General features: G+C 41.9%; 1 protein-coding gene across 1 annotated transcript; it reads right to left on the bottom strand.

The window, feature by feature from the left end:
• Positions 1–231: 231 nt before the first annotated feature.
• On the bottom strand, positions 232–19,667 carry UBE2N (ubiquitin conjugating enzyme E2 N). The gene is made up of 4 exons (XM_071423290.1): positions 19,521–19,667; positions 1,919–2,165; positions 1,596–1,736; positions 232–916 (listed from the first exon to the last, which is right to left on the bottom strand). The coding sequence occupies exons 1-4, from the start codon at positions 19,548–19,550 to the stop codon at positions 876–878; spliced, it is 459 nt and encodes a 152-aa protein (XP_071279391.1). The 5' UTR covers positions 19,551–19,667; the 3' UTR covers positions 232–875.
• Positions 19,668–19,892: the final 225 nt, after the last annotated feature.

The raw sequence follows: 19,892 nt of genomic DNA, 5'->3' as shown, positions 1-19,892 counted from the left end.
ATTAAATTGGCCATGTAAGGTCACCCACATAACACAAACTAATAAAAAAGTCAGGAAATAGATGAAGAAAAACAAATAAAAACCCACAAAAAAACCCTTGTGAATTTCCCTTCTTTACTGTTAAATCTGTCAGATTGGTGAAGAAAAATTGTCAATTCTGGACTCAATTTTTTAAATACGATTGTCACAGAGAAATGAAAACACAGCAAAATAAACTATACAAAGGCAAAGTAGAATAACAAAAAATATTTTACTAAAACATAAGATTTACAGGAGATTTTCCAGACAAGCCATACAAAATGGTCACAAGCTTTTTCTTGGAGGGATTTTTCTACACTTGACAGCAGAATCACTATAGTATTAGTGAAGGTGATGGATGTTTAATGTTCCCGTTTTTTGTTCAAACAATGAAGCTTGTCCATCTACAGCGTCTAAGTTAGACTGGGCTAGAGGGTATATTCTAAAATATAACTGGTTAGCTGCTTTTACCAATGCAATTAGCATCACCATAAAAAGGGAGGAGGAGCCCACAAAATTAAAACAAAAAGCCCTGCAGCTAACCCTGCCTACCTTCATTCACAGTGCTTATACTTAAACCATGACGGGAAAAATGATTAAAAGCAGAGATGTGCTGCTGCTTTCAAACAATTTCACAACAATCCAGATGATACTTCTAGCCTCTGCTCATGCGGTACAATAGTGAATTAGGACAAGACACAGATTTGCTAATGTGCATTTAATCACCAAAGGACTGAAGATGTCTGGGCTTTTATTCTGTAATGTTTCTAAGACTGTGTCCATTAAATGCAAACAAAAAAAGGAAGAGGTCTTGGCAGAACAGGAGAAGTGATGCACACTTGATGTTCAAAGCGCATTTAAATATTATTCATGGCATATAGCCTAGTCCATGCTCTGGCTGTAAAGAAAAAGAAACACATTTAAGAAAAGATCCAATTTTCAGGCTTGATTAAAGTAATTTTAAATTCATATTCTTAAAGATCTCTTTTACAACACTGCTGCAAGCACACAAAATGTATCAGTTCTGAGATTTTTAAGTGCAATTTTGAATTCCAGCAGCTGTCAACTTTTATATATTATAGAAGCAGTCTGACAGTAGCGGATTCAAAAGTGAAGAGGCATAACATAGCAACTCTTGCATTCCACTATAGCCTGCAGAGATGCAATATCAGAGATGTACTTTCCAGAACCTGTTAATCCATTCCTTAAGCCATAGAGGACAAGCAGTAGAATGCGCCTTCATTTTACCAGAACTCCAAATTAGACAGACTACCAAATTAGGACCATTAGACAGAATAGCACATTAGGACCATCAAAATCCAAGATCAAACAGATCAAGAGAGCTTCTTCTTCTATCAGGCCTCGCAGACTTAAAAATAGACCACTGCAGGCACATTCAGGGCACCTGGACTATGACTGTATGCAGTAATGTTTTGTTTCTTCTTTATGTCTGTAAGTTGCAGACATAAAACTAGAGGTCAGGCTTTACACACCATTCCTAAACCTAGAGAAAAAAAATCTAGAGAGTAAGCCATTCCTAAACCTAGAGAAAAAAAAAAAGTTAGACGATACGTCACCTGTTTCTATGGCTTGGGCTTCATTGGTCTTCCATTGCTCAGCTACATCATTTGCTAGTGGATCATCTGGATTGGGAGCACTTAACAAAGCCTGGATTGATAGCAGAACTGTACGAATCTGCAAAGCTGGGGACCATTTATCTGAAGAAACATTTATAGCACTATGAAACACCATATTCACCACAGTCTACAGAAATAGCAAGTTTTTCCAGATTAAACAAGAAGCAAGATATCCTTTAAACACAAGAAAACTCTTTTTAGGGTCAACTTACAAACATCTGTATTTAATATGGTAAGAAGAAAGAAAACATAGTACCACTTACCTTTCAAAATATCTAAACATATTCTTCCCAGCTTGTCTACATTAGGATGGTAAATTTTGGTCATGAAACGTACTTTAGGAGCTGCCATTGGATATTCTTCTGGAAGGAATAGTTCAAGTTTAAATGTCCCACCCTCAAAGGGGGAATCCTGTGGACCTGCAATGACCACATGAAAATAGCGTGCGTTGCTTTCATCTGGCTCTGCTTTTATCCCAGGGACTGGCTCTGCCAGCAAGCGCTGGGTTTCCTACAAGAAAAGGAGACAATGAAACAAATAAAACCCATTTAAAATAAACATAGAAACCATAAGACCTGTACAAACCATTTCAAAAGCAACAAGCACTCATTTAGCTTATATTCACAGAAACTGTGTTACATTCCTCAAAGTCAAAGAACATCTGCAGAAAGGAGGTGAGGCAGGGGTAAACTAGTACCCATCTCCTCTCAGATCCTCACCTGCTGTGTGTTTCTGTAACACACAGTAATAGATAACTCAGCTGCCTCCATTTTCTTAACTTTTGATTGAACTATTGCCAAGCTGCTGTGTTTTTCTCAATATACTTAAAAGCACTTTAAAGAATACCACAATTAAAACACCAAAAGCATTTCCCGTTCTACCTTAAATAAAAACTCCCATAAGTGAAAAGCCAAAGGGATTAATCACCCACAGAAAGTGTTCAAGGCTTACTCTTAACAAGAGTGGACTGGTTTATTAAGCTGAACATTTGTACCGGAATCAGATCCAACTTTGAAGAATTTCAAGTGCTACACTTCTGCAACACTAAAGGTGTATTTTAAGGATGTTTTATATATTTAGACATATAGATGCACAAATAGCTTTGGTGTGAGCACGTTCAGCCTACATATAACCATGTTTCAAGTCACCCTAACAGACAGTAGAAGACAGTCAAGATGTTCTGTAAACAGCAAAATAAGGGAAGGCCAGTCTCCTACAGGGACCTGGTTTCTTTGTTGCTCCATTCTTCTGCCAATCCTACCTCAGGCACCAAGCTGTGACCACAGCTAAGAGCTGCCCACCCTGCTAATGCGCTGAGCAGACAGACCAAGGCAGGTACATCTTCCTTTCCTCTGCTGCCTGTCTTCACAAGTCTTATGGGCACCATTCTAGCTCTTATAAAAAAAAGACACCAAGGCCAAAATGAGCAAAAGGACACTAGGCAGGGACAAAAAACTCCTGCTAAAGCCTCATTTCCTCACGCAATTTTAGTCCCATTTCCTCTTTCCTTCTAAGAGTGCTTTTACTGTGTACACTTAATTTTTTCACCACCTTTCTGTGTTGGCTTTCACAAAGAAAAATCATCCTGCTTCTACTGACAGAAGATGACAACTTGTAGGTGTAACATTATTTTACTATTTCAATTTTATAGCATATTTATTCCACATGTCTACAACAGCACTTCAAAGCATGGGGCATGCACAATTTCTCTGCACAACCTGTTCCACTACCTCACCATCCCCACAGTAAAGAATTTCTTCTTAACATCATATCTAAACCCACTCTCAGTTTGGAGTCATTTCTCTTGTCCTGTCAGTATGCACACCCTCATAGTCAGCCTCTCTCCAATACAGTAAGTCTCTATACAAGCACAAAGCACACAGATTACCTCTACCTAGCTAAATAATTCTTCAAACCTAGCTGCACTGCTGCATTACTCTTGCAGAAATAAGTGTACATAGCATTTAAGTGATACAGCTGTCCTGATGCAGGTAAATAACATTTTACAAAAACTGATCAATACATAAAGAAGTAAAGTCATAGTAATTAATTCCAAAATCCAATTACTCATCTCTGAATTGTCATGGTCCTACAAATTATAATATAAAATTTATTACTATGTATATTTGCAAACCTAAAACTAAATATAACTGGTGTGCTTCCTTGTTGCAACTACATATTGTCTACTTATCTGCATAGACATTAGACACCACTTACCTCACTGGAAGGCCATCCAAGCCTCTTAGAGCTGTCTACATTTACTTCTGTGAGTATATTTATATTATAAACATAACTTTATAACTTACTCATTTGTATTCTGCTGGCTATTTACTTGTACACTAATTGTGTAGAAAAGCAGTCATAACAAATTCTGATAGTTTACATTCAATGGTATGAAAAGTCAGTAAGAAACTACAGATAACCCCTGAAATGCATAAACCATTCTCAGTTTGTTTCAGCAAGCTGTCAGTATGAGTGCTGCCTCAGGTAAATGGGACAGTTTGGGTTTCTGCCTATGAAAGACCATATACTGTTGGACAGCTCTGGCAGAGGAAAGTGTCTTATGCTAAATATAAACTAATGTGAGCCAACTGAAAACTTAAAAATGAGGAACTTATGGGAAAGACCAATTTTTAAACTTTTTCACAGCTGGACTCTGCCGGAGATGTGCTTGTAAGGAAACCGTGGCTTCGGTTCTGATGGGCACACTCAAAGACCATTTTTTAATATTAAGGATAACACATTTTAATAGCTGGGCTGATCTCAGCAGTCCCTAGCTCCCCCTCAGTCACCCCAGTCCCCAGATCCCCCATCCCTAGTTATGCCAGGATGCTGACTGTAACTACACTGGGGAGCCAATCCTGGCTTAAAATAGCCCAGAATCAGCAGCTCTCTGGCAGCAGCATCAGCACTTCTACCTGCCAGCAGATCTGAGGGAGCAGTGCCTGGCTGCAAGCTGCACCTTCTGCCGCTGAAAACCATTTGTCAGTAAACAACAGGAGAGCCCACAGATGAGAAAAACAATTCTTTCAATGCAGGCACCCCATAATACCTAAGGGGTTGTACCACTGTGAGCATGTCACCCTGCTCAGAAAGCCCTTCATGCCCCCACATTCTGTGACTGTGGTCACCTTGCTATAAACACCCCAGAAAAAGGGGTTGCCAAAGAGTGTTTGTGCTGCATACAGCCACTCGAGTACTGAGCCTACTCTGAGCCCACAGGGCCCCTTGGGGAACATTAATCTTAGATGAAAACTCCAAAGAGGCACACCTTGCTTCCTGCACTGCACACAGAGCTCCATCACTATCTGTGCCATTGAAGCTGTTTCCAAACAGAAATGAGGATGAACACCTGTGAGGGAACTGGCTGACACTCATCTTTCATATCTGCCAGGCTCCACTGCAGCAGAGAGCAAGCACCAGGCTAAACTTCTCCAAAACACTCAAAATGAAAGGCCACGATCCCATGAACACACATCACTGCCTTTGTGCAAAAGCTTCAGAAAACAGCTTTTTAGAGCTGTATAACACAGATAAGCTTGTTAGACTGCAATGAACACAGCAAAAATGCTGTTTATTGAGAGAATGTGCAATGTTTGTACTTAAATACATCAGTACCTCCTAAATTCTGACAATAAATAATTTGTCCTTCAATTATGGAGACATTAAGAATAATATCTTAAATATATTTGGGGGGACACCATGGAGAAGGAACAGAAAGGGGGAAATTAATCAAAAAGTTACAGTGTAAGGTCTAAGCACATAAAATGCTTAAATATACAACTAGGCCCAATTCTAAAGTGGTTATGGGGACTTGATTTCCACATTTTAGGATAAGATGGACAGTTGCAGACAGGCTGATACTAAAATAAATTTGATTTGCCATGAAACTTGCAAAAATAAGTCATATTTCAGAAAAAATTGTGAGTATACAGGCAATGTTATACACCTGGTCACAGTATATAAACAGGTCAGGAAGCTGACCTGTTTATAGATTTTAATTCTTTTAAGTGTACATTACCAATTAAAAACCCAAAACAAACAAACAAAAAGAAACAAAACAAAAAGAAACACAAAAAAAGCCACTGCAAAAAATAACCACCTACCACCCTGTACATCACCCTCGAGAAAATGATGAGATGTGGACAAAACAAGGAAATGTTGAACTACACATTGATCTTATTCTCTAATTCCCAGAGGATGGCTACCCAATGAAAATAAGTCTCCCAAACACATTTAAATAAATAAATAAATGTTTCATTTCTTTTAATTAAACTTTTAATTTACCTCCTTTATTAACTCATCAGGATGATTGAACACATGCAATACTTGACTTCCTGTGGTTTTTTAGGCAGACTTACTTTTCTTACACTTTTTTAACTGAGGAAATGAGTTTTATGCACTCTGTTACTTCCTCTTTTTCCCCCAAAACTGCCTTTAGACCCTTCGTCCAAGTTCAACTGTTCTGTATGTTTTGTAAGCTGTCAATGGCTAAGGATAACCAAGCTCAGTGCTACTGGAGAGGAAGACATGAACAGCTCCAGCACTACCACTGCTGTTTGGCTAATTTATTCCAACCAAGTATAACCTTTGCCCAGCAAAAATCTCTGACAATAAGGATAAAAGAGCTGAAACACACAAGTATAAACATGCTACAAAGGACAAATAATAAATTCAGAGAAAACTGGGTTTTGCAGTTCTGCTGCTCACAATAACTGTTTTTACAACAGAACAGTTAATTTTGTCTCCAACAAGAATACAAACTCCCATCAAGTTCCAGAATTGTATTATGTAGTGGTTTTTATTAGCTCTTCTCTGGCATACTGAAGTTTCACAGAAGATATTTCAGCACATATTTTGAAAGCTCTAGAGCCTTCAGTGAAGTTTCCCATGCTGTCATAGGCAATTATCTGTCATACTCTGCAATGTTTTTAGATTGAGATTTCCTGTATTTACTCCACTTTTTCCAATTCCAAGCAATGAAACAGTTTCTATTGACTAAAATAAATTAATAAACCCGAAAAGATACATGTCAGTCCATACTTGAAAAAAAAACACATCTGACAACCACAACTGGTTATACCTCCCCCCTTTTTATGCCTTCCCTTTTTTATTTTTAATTAAGTGGTTAGAAAACACAGAAGTGTTGAAGGTGTTTTGACAAGCAAAAGCAAAGCTTTCCTTATTAACACAGGTGGCCTGAAGCAGAGTGACAGATGATACTGATGGGACAGATGGTGTAGCTGACATTCTGCACAGACATTCTTCTATGAAGACATTAAATTGAAAACTAATTATACCTGAGGGGGAAGAAACCCTCAACCTGTTTTTACAGTAACATGTGAGGATAGGAAGCCTCAGGAAGAGAGAGCATTTGATCTTTAGAAGAGACCAGCAGAGCAGGAGGCAGGGGTGAGGTTGCCAAGACTAAGAGAAGCCACACAATGAGGAGAGATGGATCTGCAGGAGAGTAGGTTTCATTCATTCTTTGAGCTATTGCTTGGTTATTCTGCTTTCAGTCAAACAGAGAAAAATGTTACTGAAAAGCAGACATAACCACCAGGATTCTCCTTGTTCATACATACAGAGTAAAACAGAGCACTTCTTTAAGGAAGTAAAGGCAACAGCCTAGAAGATGCTTCCATACAGACATACAGGAAAATCAACTGCTAATGAACATGGAGGTATAAGCAAGCATACAAAGGAGGAATCCATTACAATTATATTATTTCAATCACTTTCAGCCTTGCAGAATTGTTTACAAAAGCCTCAAGCTGTCAAGGCCTTAGTCAAAACAACTAAAAAGATTTCTGTGTGCTGCCCTTTTGAAAAACAAAAAGCTACTTCAGAAGTCTTGCTTGCTATCAACAGACTAAGGCAGGACCAAACAAATAACTACAAATAGATAGTGCCAAAATACAAAAGCAGCATATACCAGAATCAGAAGACTCACCTATGCAAGTACTTGCAAAAAAAACCCCAAAGGTTATTTCTTACCTACCAGAGTCACTGCAGCTGAACTGCAAAGCTTCTCTGTCTGACAGAGACCACCACAGTACTGAAGGAAGAGATTCTGGCATGGAATTAGACAATTTTACAAGCTTCTTCATTGCTTTTTAGAAAGGAGAACTATTTTTTGTTTGGAAAAATAGTGCAATTCTGTTCCCTGTGCTATGGCAATAGTTAACCGCCACAAATTTTACATTGCCTGCCAAGCAACGTGGCTAAAACAGTTAGGAACAAATCAATATTGAGCACCCATAAAATATGTGACCTTTAAAGCTACTGTGTGAATGCCACTAGAATTTAAGAGAAGCTTGCCTGGGAAGTCAGCACAAATTAGCTCAGAGAAGAAATCCAAGCTCCATATCTCTAGACAAATGTGCTTTGCTTAGTAATTCAGCTACCTGCATTTCATTTCCCTGATACTCCAGTTTTCTTATTTCACACTCAATATTACTGCTATGCAGATTACTTTAATAAATAAAACATGCTGCTTATCAGTCCACTAATACTGTGGTCTCAGTGAGTGTTACAATTGAAGGAACACACTATTTTACAGAATGGTCTTCTGGTCCACATTATCCTTTAATACCAGCTGTGAAATCACCTAGTGAGCTTTGTAAAATCCATTAGAACAAAGGTAGCTTAGAGAAATCATACCACCTTACAGGGTCTGAATATTTTAAGGTGATAAATGATCAGCCACTGCAGAAAGGAAAGAAAAAACCAAATTTGTGACGCTTTTCCAGTTCAGCCTATTATGCACTTTTACTTTTGGCTGTATAGCTATCTCTTGACTTCATGGTCTAACATAGCAAGGGCCCAATCTGAAAGAAAAGAAAAGGGGAAAAGTCATTCAAGAGAGAAGAGTCCCTGATGCAGTGCACCAGATGTTCCACACAAACATCTGTGCCAATAAAAAGCAGGGGGCAAACACATGCTCTCAGAAGGATGGGAGAAGATTCCTTTTGCTGAAAGGGCTGGTTTAAAGAGCTGGGACTGCAGTGTAACCACAGCAGGATACCAGTGTAACAGATTACTATTCTGTAACAACCTAAAAAGGAAATGCAGAGCCTTCCCTCCTCATTCCAAAGGAAGAAGCTTAACTACCAACTAGGCTAATCTCAGTAACTGATGGTAAACTACTAAATTAAAAGTCTTCATCCATCTATAAAAGTCTTAACACCAAAGACTCTGCATATCTATAACAGTTATCTAAGAACCTTTAATAACACTAAGACTACAGAAAAGCATCTTTATGGCTAGCAACTTTATGCTAGTAGCTTAAAAAGAAATAATATCATTCAGAGGCTGACATATCTGTGATAAAATTATTCTGAAACTTCAAAACACAAAACATTACTAAAGGTCTCTTATATAAAGAGAAAACACTGCAGGTCTTAAAGCTATTAAATATCTGAAACAGCACAATACCACACCATTATAAAAAATCTCAGGGGAATGATTCTTTCCCCATATTTTCAGTAACACATTTACTAGCTCAATTCTCTAAGCAGTAGTCAAGCAATTTTCCTTCCGTATCACACTCCTACAACTTTGTCAGGCCAAGGCAAGGTACAAGTCCTCTCTAATCTATGTCAGACACTAAGAAAGTGTAGGCAGAATCTACCCTTACTTGTAGGTTCAACTAAATCTACCTTTATTCTGAACAGATCAGGGAATACAGATGATGGATGTGAACTTAATCTACAACAGGAATTACAGCTTAAGTATGAGTGTTTATTGCTGCCACCTTGCCAGAAATTACCATTCTGCAAATCTACTGAGAAAGCACAGCCTGACAGCATTCTCAATGCAACTCAGGAAAAGTGAGCTAGGTCTTCTTAAGTAGATCTTTAATCTGAAAAATGCTGATTGACAACATAAACACTCTGCTGCCATCCAGCAGAGGACAGGAACTTCCAATAGAAACCATGGAACAGCTGGCACTGGCTGTGGATAAAAGCATCTCCCACCAGTACCAAATTAAAAAAATCTGCACATCCCTTGACAAGTTTCTTCCACAGGTGCTACAGGAGAAGGTCTCCAAACAGCCAGTTACCAAACTTTTTGGTAACCCTGGCCATTTACAAAAGGAACAATAGGATGCAATGCAACGCTGTAGGAATAGTCCCAAAAGGGCAAAAAAGAAGCATTACTTGTAAAATTAAAAAGGCACCCCAACTGAAAGAAATCCACATCAGCTTACAACATTTTTTTTTATTTGGTATGATCTAATTCAACTGCATTACCAACTGAGGACCTGTACAGGCTGTATGTGTCAAGTTGCTGGCAGGAGAGGGGCTCCAAGGGTGACCTCTGTGAGGAGAGGCCAGGAGCTGTACCTCACCAGACACAGCCAGCTCCAAAAACATGCCAAAGGACATGGGTGAATCCATCAGCCAAGCTGGTACACACCTGGGAAAACGTACTTAAGAAAGGACAGAAAACAGCACCACACAGAGGGAACAGCAAGGGGTAAAAAAAAAAAAAAAAATTGTGCACAAAACTAATGTGAACAAGAAGGTCAGAGAAGGACAGTAAGGACAAGCTCCAGGCACAGATGCAAAGATCCCTGTAGCCCATGAAGGATCACAGTGGAGCACACACCCACATTGTATCCCATGGACTGGACCACTCCCCACTCCAGAGCACAGGAAAAGTGTGGAGAGGAAGGAACAGCAGAGAGGAGCTGCTGTGGACTAACCATAAACCCCCATTCTCCACTCCCTTGCATCCATCAGGGACAGGCAAGTTGGGGAGCAAGAAGTGAAGGACTGAAGTTGAGTACTGGAAAAGGGTGGCAAAGCTGCTGTTTTAATTTTGTCTTTGTTTCTCACCATCCAATTCTATCTTACCTGGAAGCAAATTAATTAATTAATGTCTGCCAAGTGGAACCTGTTTTGCCATGATGATTATCAGTAAATGATCTCTTTTTGTCTTGACACATGAGCTTTTCCTTCTTATTTTTTCCTCCTGCCTGGTGGAGGTGGGGAGAGAGTACCTGGCCAAGTACTGGGAGAGTACTGGGTGAGCACCTGGCCAAGGTTAGCCCACCTCACCATAAACCACACAGTACTTTTTAATCTGTGTTTGAGATGTTGCATCCAGAACCACTTTTAGAGAGAATGAAGTAGACAGTTTCAGACTCCACAGATGATAGCGAAAATTAAGAATTTTTGAGAAAGAGATGACAGACTTAAAATTAAAACCACTAGCTCCATTTCCTGCTACAGTTGAAATAATAACACTTATTACTTGCAGGATATCACACATAACAATTTATGTGGGAGAAAATGTGATGAGGAAAAAGAGAGATCTTTCAGTTTAACTGATTGCTCATCAGTTATTTCAGTATTTGCTTCCTAAGGGAGATCAGACATTTGCTGCCAAATCCTCCAGGAAGATTTCTAAAACAGATGAAAAGACACTACCAATAGCAAAAATCAAAGGAGTTGTTTGTTTTTTTTAATTACACCTAAGTTCCACTAATTTTTAGTCATTGAGAGTGGAAGTCCTTTGTTTCATTCTTCACTGGCAGTTGAGTTTACAATTAAGTCAAATTGCTTTTCTACCCACCATTCCAGCATGGTTCTCAGTCCTTCTTGATTAACTTCACTCACGTCTGTAACTACCTCCACCATTTCCTTTCCTCACAAAATGCAAGTCTGCCCAAATGGGAAGCTTTAACTTCTCAACAGCAGTGCTAATTTGAACAGTCATCCTTCCACATACTCCCCTCATCAGCCCAAATGTTTGCAAAGTCAAATAACAGATGAGACCACAGAACTGATTTGGTTTAAGAAATAACCTTTACTGCAGAGTTCTGAGCCAAATCAGTTCCTCAGCCTAAGTTCACCTCAGTGGCACAAAAATTTTTGTGCCAGCACAATCCAAGCTGAATCTGTTCATACAGTAAGGCTGTTCAACCTGAATCAGAATCACAGAAGAGCCTGGGTTGGAAAGGACCTTAAAGACCACCTAGTCCAATTCTCTTGCCGTGGGTGCAGGGACACCTCCCACTAGGTCAGGTTGCCCAGAGCCCCATCCAACCTGGCCTTAAACACTTCCAGGGATGGAACATCCACAGCTTCACTGACCAACTTGTTCCAGAGCCTCACCACCCTCACAGTAAAGAATTTCTTCCTTACATCTAATCTAAAGCTGCCCTCTTTCAGTTTGAATCCACTCCCCTTGTTCTATCCCTATATGCCCTTGTGAAAGTCCTTCTCCAGCTCTCTTGTAGGCCTGCTTTGGGTACTGGGAGGCTGCTACAAGAATGAGCCAGATTGATCACTTCATAAACTTCTGATTAAGCAACTTCACTAAGTGGTAACTTCTTCACTCTGGGCAGCTCTCTGCAAAAAACAGAAGTACAATAACCAACTGCAGCATTTCAACTGAGACTACACACTCAGAGTAGAGTTATTATAAGAGAACACATTTCTTTCATACTTTCATTCTGACCACAGGTAACCCTTGCCAGTTACCAGTGTCATTACCTTCCAACTACATCCAATAGTCCAGATTCATTTTGGGGTATGAAATAGAGACTTAAGGCTTTAGTTAAAGCACTAATGTTGGCACAGTGACAAGTTATAATTACTTGCCAAATGACAATTCCTTCCTGTTTGACTGTGATAAAGGGGAAGATCACACTGATCTCCTTCACTGAGGAGTGATAAATTGCACACAAGAAGGTAAAAAAGCATGCATATTTTTGCTTTGATTTTTGAGGGGGAGGCAATAAGAAAAAGTGAAACTTATCAGTCAAAACTGTCTTTTACATATAGGGGTAAAGCTGCCTCAGAAAACTACAAAGATTTAATTCAAAACTTAGTATTGCATTACATCACATTTTGGCACAAATTCTTCCAGGGTCTATCAATTCATTAGCTACAACTATGCAAAGAACTGGCTGTAACCAGCATTACTGAAAACAAATTGGTTACCTAAGCAGATGTCATATTGTCAGAGAGATTTAAGAATGTTTACATTAAAATTATATAACTGTAAAACAATTTCATTGAAGAAAATCTTCTGAAAATAACATTACCTTTTAGGACAAGGAAAAAAAGAATTAGCAGCAAAACCCATTAAACCGTAAAGCAAGGGACAAACATCATAAATAGAAGGCTACACTTTGGTTCACAAAAGCCAGCCTCCACATGAATTCTCTTCCCTGCCATATAATCCCCAAGAGTCAGCATTCCACATGCCCCCACTTCCTGGGCTCATTACTGACTACTGTCTCTTGTACATTAATGCTTCTACCACCCTGTAGATTCCCAGGCTCCATCACTAGCTCCAACTGTATCCAACACCACCTCCCAAAAAAAAGGCAAGGAAACATGTTCAAAGTGTCAACATGTCAAAGGCATCAGCTATAAAAAAAAAGAATAAAACAGTGGTACAGCAGATTCAGAAAACATTATCTAGTATTCGACATACAGACAGTTGTCCAAAAAATTGACACTACAGCTCTGCTAAGCAAGCACTGTGAATGAACTCTGGATTGCTCACAATCCTCTCACACACTTCTGGCTCTCTAAATCCCATCACCACACAATTTTAACCACTGCAAAACCACTTACGATGAGATGAACGCAAATGTATTCCAAGTAACAGTGCCTTCCCAGAAGAAAAAGAGGAAAAAAAACCCAAAATGTATCCACTCTTGGAAGAAGACCTTGTAGCCAAGCAGTAACATGAAGAGGGGCATTTTAAGGTCAGCAGCACCTCCCCCGAGAATGACCTCATTCTCGAGTTTTCCACAGCAGATTACAGGATTTTGGAACTGCGAATCTGAGATCCTATGCAAATTCCTAAAGGATTATCTATGTGATAACACAGATAGAGCTTTTCATGGTGCATCTCCAGCTATTGTAAAGTAAGGCATAACTGAATTCACTAAGCTAAGAGTGTAAACCACTCCTGCAGTTATCCTGATGGAGCACATTTGCACTGGAGGCCTGCACTCATACACGGTGCAGAGTCAACAATCAAAGTGTGGTTAATGCACACAGTAACTCACACTGAGCTTCTGCCCAAATGCTGTCTATACTGGGTGCGCATGGCAAGGGCCTGGTAGTGGGGCAGGCCCACTGAGGAGCTTCTGTGAGAAGCTGCCAGAAGCTTCCTCCCCCATGCCCAACAGAGCCAGCTTCAAGACAGACCTCCCCCTGGCCAAGGCTGAGCCCATCAGCAATGGTGGTAGCACCTCTGAGGTAATATATTTAAGAAAGGGAAAAAAACCCACAACCTGGGCAGCAGGACAAAGAAAAGAGATTATGTGAGAACAACTACTCTGCAGACACCAAGGTCAGTGCAGAGAGGGAGGAGGTGCTCCAGGTATGGGGGCAGAGACTCCCCTGCAGCCCATGGATGACCCTGTGCTGGAGCACGTGGATGTGCCCATAGGAGACTGTGACCCCGTGGGAAGCCTACAGCAGAGTAAGCATCTGGCATGCTGAGAGAGAAGCCCATGCTGGAGTAGGTTCGCTGGCACAATGTGGAACCCACGTGAACTTGTGACCCACACTGAAGCATTCTGTTCCTGAAGGACTGCACCCTGTGGACAGGACCCACAGTGGAGGAGTTCACAAAGACTATAGCCTGTGGGAAGGACACATGTTGGAGAAGTTCATGGAGGGACTCCATGCTGGAGCAGGCAGAGTACAGAGAGTTCTGCCCCTAAGGAGGCTGGAGTAACAGTGAAAACGTGTGATGCACTCAACACAACCCCCACTTCCCACTCCCCTGCACTGCTGAGGGGTAGGAGAGAGGAAAATCAGGAATGAAGTTGAGCCCAGGAAGAAGGGTGAGGTGCAGGGGAAGCTGTTTTAAGATTTAGGTTTCATTTCTCATTAACCTAATAGGTTTTGATAGGTAATAAATGATATTAATTTCCCCAACTCAAGTCTGTTCTGCCCATGACTGCAGTGGGTGAATGATCCCTCCCTGTGCTTCTCCTGACCCAGGAACCTTTGGTTGTACTTTCTCTCCCCTGCTCAGATGAGGGGAGGGATAGAGCGGTGTCCAGCCAGGGTCAATCCACCACACCATCTATGCAAAATTTGCAACTTGCTTCTCACTATTAATTCACCAGTCATAAGCAACTAAAAAAATGTGATTTTGTTTTGTACTATTACACAAAGCAAATTTTGATGATACTCTGAAAGCCATCTAAACATAACAGACATATACAGTATAAACAACTGCATGCAAAGCAATAAAAATCCATTGGTTTACTAAAGGTTTGTGTCTGAAAGTTGCTCAAGTATTATACAAGATGGTCCAAACAGGATTATTGCCTCTATCTGGGTTATTTGTTGGGGTTTTCCTCAGTTTTTATTTCTACAGGGTCTACTGAAAGCTTCTTTAAGGAAGAGGTTGTGAAAAGTTACCAGTGTCCTTTGAAAGATCTGTTATTAAGACACCACATTTTCTTCTTAGACTAGACCTAACAGGAAGGTTTTCTTATCCTCTGGGCCTGAGCCTTCTTCTCAGCTTCCCTGCCCTACCTGCAGAAAGCTTTTGTTCTGCCAAGCTTCAGGCTCCCAATACCTGCCTGTATGCTCCTACCACTATCCCAGCCAGCCCAGACCATATCACCTGGCAAGAAGACTCAGTGAGGGCTGCAAAACAGCACATGTACTATCTTTCTGCACCTGGGGGGGAGGGGGAAACAGGAGCAGGGAGAACATGGTTTTAAGAAGAGTACAAAAACACCTCTGAAAATTCCCAAAATTTTCACCTTTCTATCAAATTTTAAGTTATCCACAAGATTCAAATGGCATACAAGATGCAAAGAGACATTACATTCTCTGATAAATGTCAAGGAACAGCATTCTTCAGAAGTAATGTTTTCTGAACCTAACCACCATCCAAAGAAATACAAAACACCACAAAAAGGTATTAGGTTTACCTCAAGTCTTTGTTTTTTGTTTTTTTTTAATTCAGGAAATAAAAAAGTGGTCAGACGTCACAGAAACCAAAAGGTAGCAGTGACTTAAATTTTCATGTGGAGACACAAGTCCATGCCTCAAAAATCCAAAGCTTTCAAGAAAAAGTAAGAAACTTCAAGTTGGCTGCCAGTAACACTTTTAAAGAACTTCTAGAAAGTTCCAGTTGCAGACTAAATGCCTGATTTATACAGGAGAAAAACCTCAAATATATAAGGCTGATTATACTGGCCTCTACTATAGAATGCTCTAAGAGCCTAGCATCACACACACCAAGAGAATCTCCATAAAAGCTCCCAGAAATTTTACATTTTGAAGCAGCATTTTGTAGCTAGCAATCCAAATGTTCTCAGAGTTTCAAAAAATACAGCAAGCAGGAGTTCACTGCAGATAATGGAAATAGCTTCACACAGTAAATAGCAAGGAATGCATATCTCAGACAATACCACAGTATCGTGCAGGGGAGGAAATCAAAGCCTCTGTAATTCAACACTGATAAATTCATTAGAAAAAAAAAAAAATCTGAAGTAGCCTCAGCTACTGCTTCAGAGGGTTACTTCATGATAGGAGCAGCTGCAGTGATTGTAACAGAAGCGCTAATAACAACTGGCTACAGTCAACTTAGAGACCTGTGCATCAAATCATGAATGATGAGATCACTGCAGCAATAAAAACAGCAGAGAAAAAAGCCCTTTAAAAGATGATATGGGACAATATTATCCATTCCATTCACATACTCTGACTGCACTTGACACAGCAATGAGGTGGATTGAATGTCAGCCAAGAAAAAAATTCAGATGCAATTCAATTCCTTACTCGACTGGAGGTACGTGACTTTGCAACATGGGAAAGAATCAATGTAATAAGTGCTTGAAAGTAAAAGTCACTGGGCTTATTTATTGTCTGTCGCAAAGGCTCACCTTTTAATACTGGAAAATAGTCACTTTATGGAAAGAAGTTTACAGCACAAAAACCACGCATCTGTGACACGTGCCAATAACACATTTTAATTTTATCTTACATTAATAGGTTTTTTTTGGTCAAGATGATTCTCATAGGACCCTTGGTGTTGAACTACTGAAGAAAACAAAAATACCTCTTCTCTATTCACAAGACACAAGGTTTTCCAATTCTGATTACATCTTTAAAGATTCAAAACTACATCAATGTGCTCTACTCACCATTTGTAACATGCTAACAGTCATAATTCTAAAGCAAGTCATCTTTTAAACTTACAGACCATTCCCACAGACACTTTGTTAAAGTCCATTTCTAAGTAATCTGAGGACAGCAAATTGGAAATAATTCTGTATCTTCTGCAACAACTGCTTTACAACACCCTTACTGTCACCTTTTCATTGACTTTGAAGAAAGTATTGGAAACATAAACAGAGCTCTTGCCACTGCAAGGAAAGCTCCTGCTCTGCTCCTGGGCTGGATGACAGCCTGCGCATAGCAAAGGCACAGGCTGAGGAGCACAGGGCTGCAAGTCAACCTGAGCCCGGCCATCTGCCAGCAGTCGCTCAAGACAGGGAATGCCAACTGCATTTGGAGCGGCCAACCAGGCTCAGGACTTCATTACAGTCCAAATACACTCTCCTAGCCCCAAGCAGCCATCCATGGTCTCTCCTGGATGACAACACAAAGGGGGCATGTGGCAAAAAGGGAGAAAGATCTTTTCCTAAAAGTATCTGCGCCATTTCATTATCATTAAATTTACTACTGCACATAGCATGAAGATTTAATTTTCTTTACTGAAGTGATTTTACCGTTACTCAGCTATTTCTCATCTCTCTCTTCCATTTCTTTTCCTGATCTTTCAAATTCTCACTAGCAACTGAGTTCACTCCCTCCCCTCCCTCTAAGGCATCCAGAATAGGAAATTTAACACTAAAGTCAAAATTGGCATGACAATTCTCACTGAAGACTCCTGAAGTCTTGAGCAGGCATATTTCTGGGACTGCACCTCTGCAGCTGTGATATTTCAAGATATGACTTTGCACATTTCTGAGGCTGTAGTAACTAGTCAGACTCAAGCCCTAGATCATAGGCACATGTGGCAACCTAAGGCATGCACAGCACAGAAGCTGAAGAGCTGATCATCTAACACAACCAAGCCAAGATTTAATAACTCTAGGCTGGCTGCAGACAACTTCCAATGCACACATGGAAATACCCAACCCATCATATGTCTAAGGGGGATCCTTCATAGAAAATCTGGAGTTTCTAGGGCTCTTTTTAGCTCTCCATCTTTCTTTTCCAAGAGGAAAAGAAACAGTCCCACACCACCACACATCTTTGAAGTGAGTTCTGTAAATTGTGCCAGCGTTTTTTTCTAGAAAGCATGAAGAAAACAAAAGTACCAAGAACAAAATTTACGCACCAGCCTAAGTAGGTGCACTTCTTGATTGTATTCTGGGAAGGTGTCAAGAGCAATGAAAATTTAATGCAGACACCAGCCTCATGACTGAGCTCTTACTGCAACCCTGTGATAAACACCAGTTCCACTGTATTATGAATCACTGCTCCCTATCACACCTGAAATACATTCAGATTAGCAGGCTGTGCACTCAGGCAGCTGGCTAGGTGTCAAAATCTGTAAGACTGGCCTTCTTTAATTTTACTACTTACAATTCTGAGCACTAATTGTAGTTTAGCTCTGTTTCACAGAAGATAAATGCTACTTCTGCCTTATTTTACCTCGTCATCTCTATCATCTACTTGATAACTTGACTTCTTAGACGAAATAATTGTATTTTTTTTGGTCCACTATTTAACACTTTATAAATTCATTTATTTACAGTGGTTACCAACCGAGAGAGCTTCAGTGTTAAAAACTAACATCCATTCACTGTAACAAGTTATGAGGATGCTGTCATTTCCTGTGAGGGCTAACGAACCTTAGTGGAATCATTTAATAACTTTTGTAAAGAGAATGGTCACCCATTCGAGGGCTTCATTTTGCACCATTACAAATTGAGTAGGAGACAGCAGCACAGCAGGAGCACCCACGTGAGCTACAGGACCGAGCTATGTTTTCATAGCTTGCAAGACAGCTACCTCTATCTCCAGTAAGTGACCCCAACTTACTTATGTCTTAGGCTGGAACTGAACTCGGAGGATCTGCAGAAAGTACCCCAAAGTTAAGAACCCTTGCAAAGCTGGGCAAATCAAAGTCGAAACATTATACCGACCGGCCAGCACGGCACGTTAATGGGTAAGGGCCGACAGCTCCGAGCAAGCGGAGCAGTAACCAGGCTGTCCCAGCGTGTACCACCGGTGCCGATGTCCCTGTGGCCCAGGCTTACTGCTGGCCGTGGCTTGTCCCTCACCGCACACTAGGAAGCCGCGCAGGGCGCCACCGCCGCCCTCCCCCGGCCCAAGCACGCCGAGAGCTGCGCCGGGAAGCCGGGGCCTGGCGGAAGCTCCCGGTGAGGAGCCGCAGGGCGGGCAGAATGGAGGGAAGTATGCCCGGTGTCTTTCGAGCTCCGGACCCCGGAGGGTGCGCAGATACCAGCGCTCGCAGCACCGGGGGCCGAGGGGCGCCGCCGCCGCCCGGGCAATCCCCGCAAAGGGCGCGGGCCCGCGCCCGCCAGGAGGGCCCGGCCGCTCCCGCCGCCCGCGCACGCCGACACAGCGGGCGGGGGCCCCCGCGGCGGCGGCAGCGGGAAGCGGCGGGGGCGCGGGCGGGACGGCAGCGAGGCGCCCCTCGCCCGGCAGGGGCGGGAGGAGGCCGGGGAGGCGGCCCTGCCCTAGCGCGGCCCTGCTCCCGGGCACCGGAAGCGGCGGCCGGCGCGGCGCAGCGCTGCCTCGGGCGCGGGAGCCCGGCCCGGCGCGCCCGGCGCTCCCAGCGGGGCATGGCGGAGCAGCACGCGGCGGGCCGGGCGCGCGGCCGTACCTTGATGATCCTGCGGGGCAGCCCGGCCATCTTGTCTCGTCGGTGCAGGCTCGGGGCGCGCCTCCGCTCGGGGCGCGCGCACGGCCGGAAAGACCCGCGCCGCGCTTCCTGCGGCACCGCCCTGCGCGCGTGACGCCGGGAAATGTAGGATAAAGGGATCGGCGCGCGGGGTCAGCGCCCCGCACGGCACAATGGAGCTAGCGTCAGGGCGCTGTGTGTGCGCTGTCAGCGCCAAACAGTCTGCCCGGCCCTGACTGTTAGCTTCCGTGAGAGTCCCTAAACTTGCCTCAAAGATAGCTTAGAACATCAGCACCTAAAAGATAAGGAGCTCCTGATAAAGTCTAGCAAAGGGCCACAAAGGCGATGAGGGGT

This window comes from Agelaius tricolor, unplaced genomic scaffold (genome assembly GCF_023055355.1).
Source record: "Agelaius tricolor isolate 1412-34295 unplaced genomic scaffold, bAgeTri1.0.p SCAF_3, whole genome shotgun sequence".
Taxonomy (NCBI): domain Eukaryota; kingdom Metazoa; phylum Chordata; class Aves; order Passeriformes; family Icteridae; genus Agelaius; species Agelaius tricolor.
This window is presented reverse-complemented; position numbering and strand designations above follow the sequence as displayed.

Coding starts and splice junctions, on each gene's coding strand:
- UBE2N (XM_071423290.1), bottom strand. CDS start 19,550: ATGGCCGGGCTGCCCCGCAGGATCATCAAG. Junction 2,166..19,520: donor TGCCCCGCAGGATCATCAAG/GTACGGCCGCGC, acceptor CTTTTCTTGTAG/GAAACCCAGCGCTTGCTGGC. Junction 917..1,595: donor AGCCCAAGCCATAGAAACAG/GTGACGTATCGT, acceptor TTTTCTTTACAG/CCAGAGCATGGACTAGGCTA.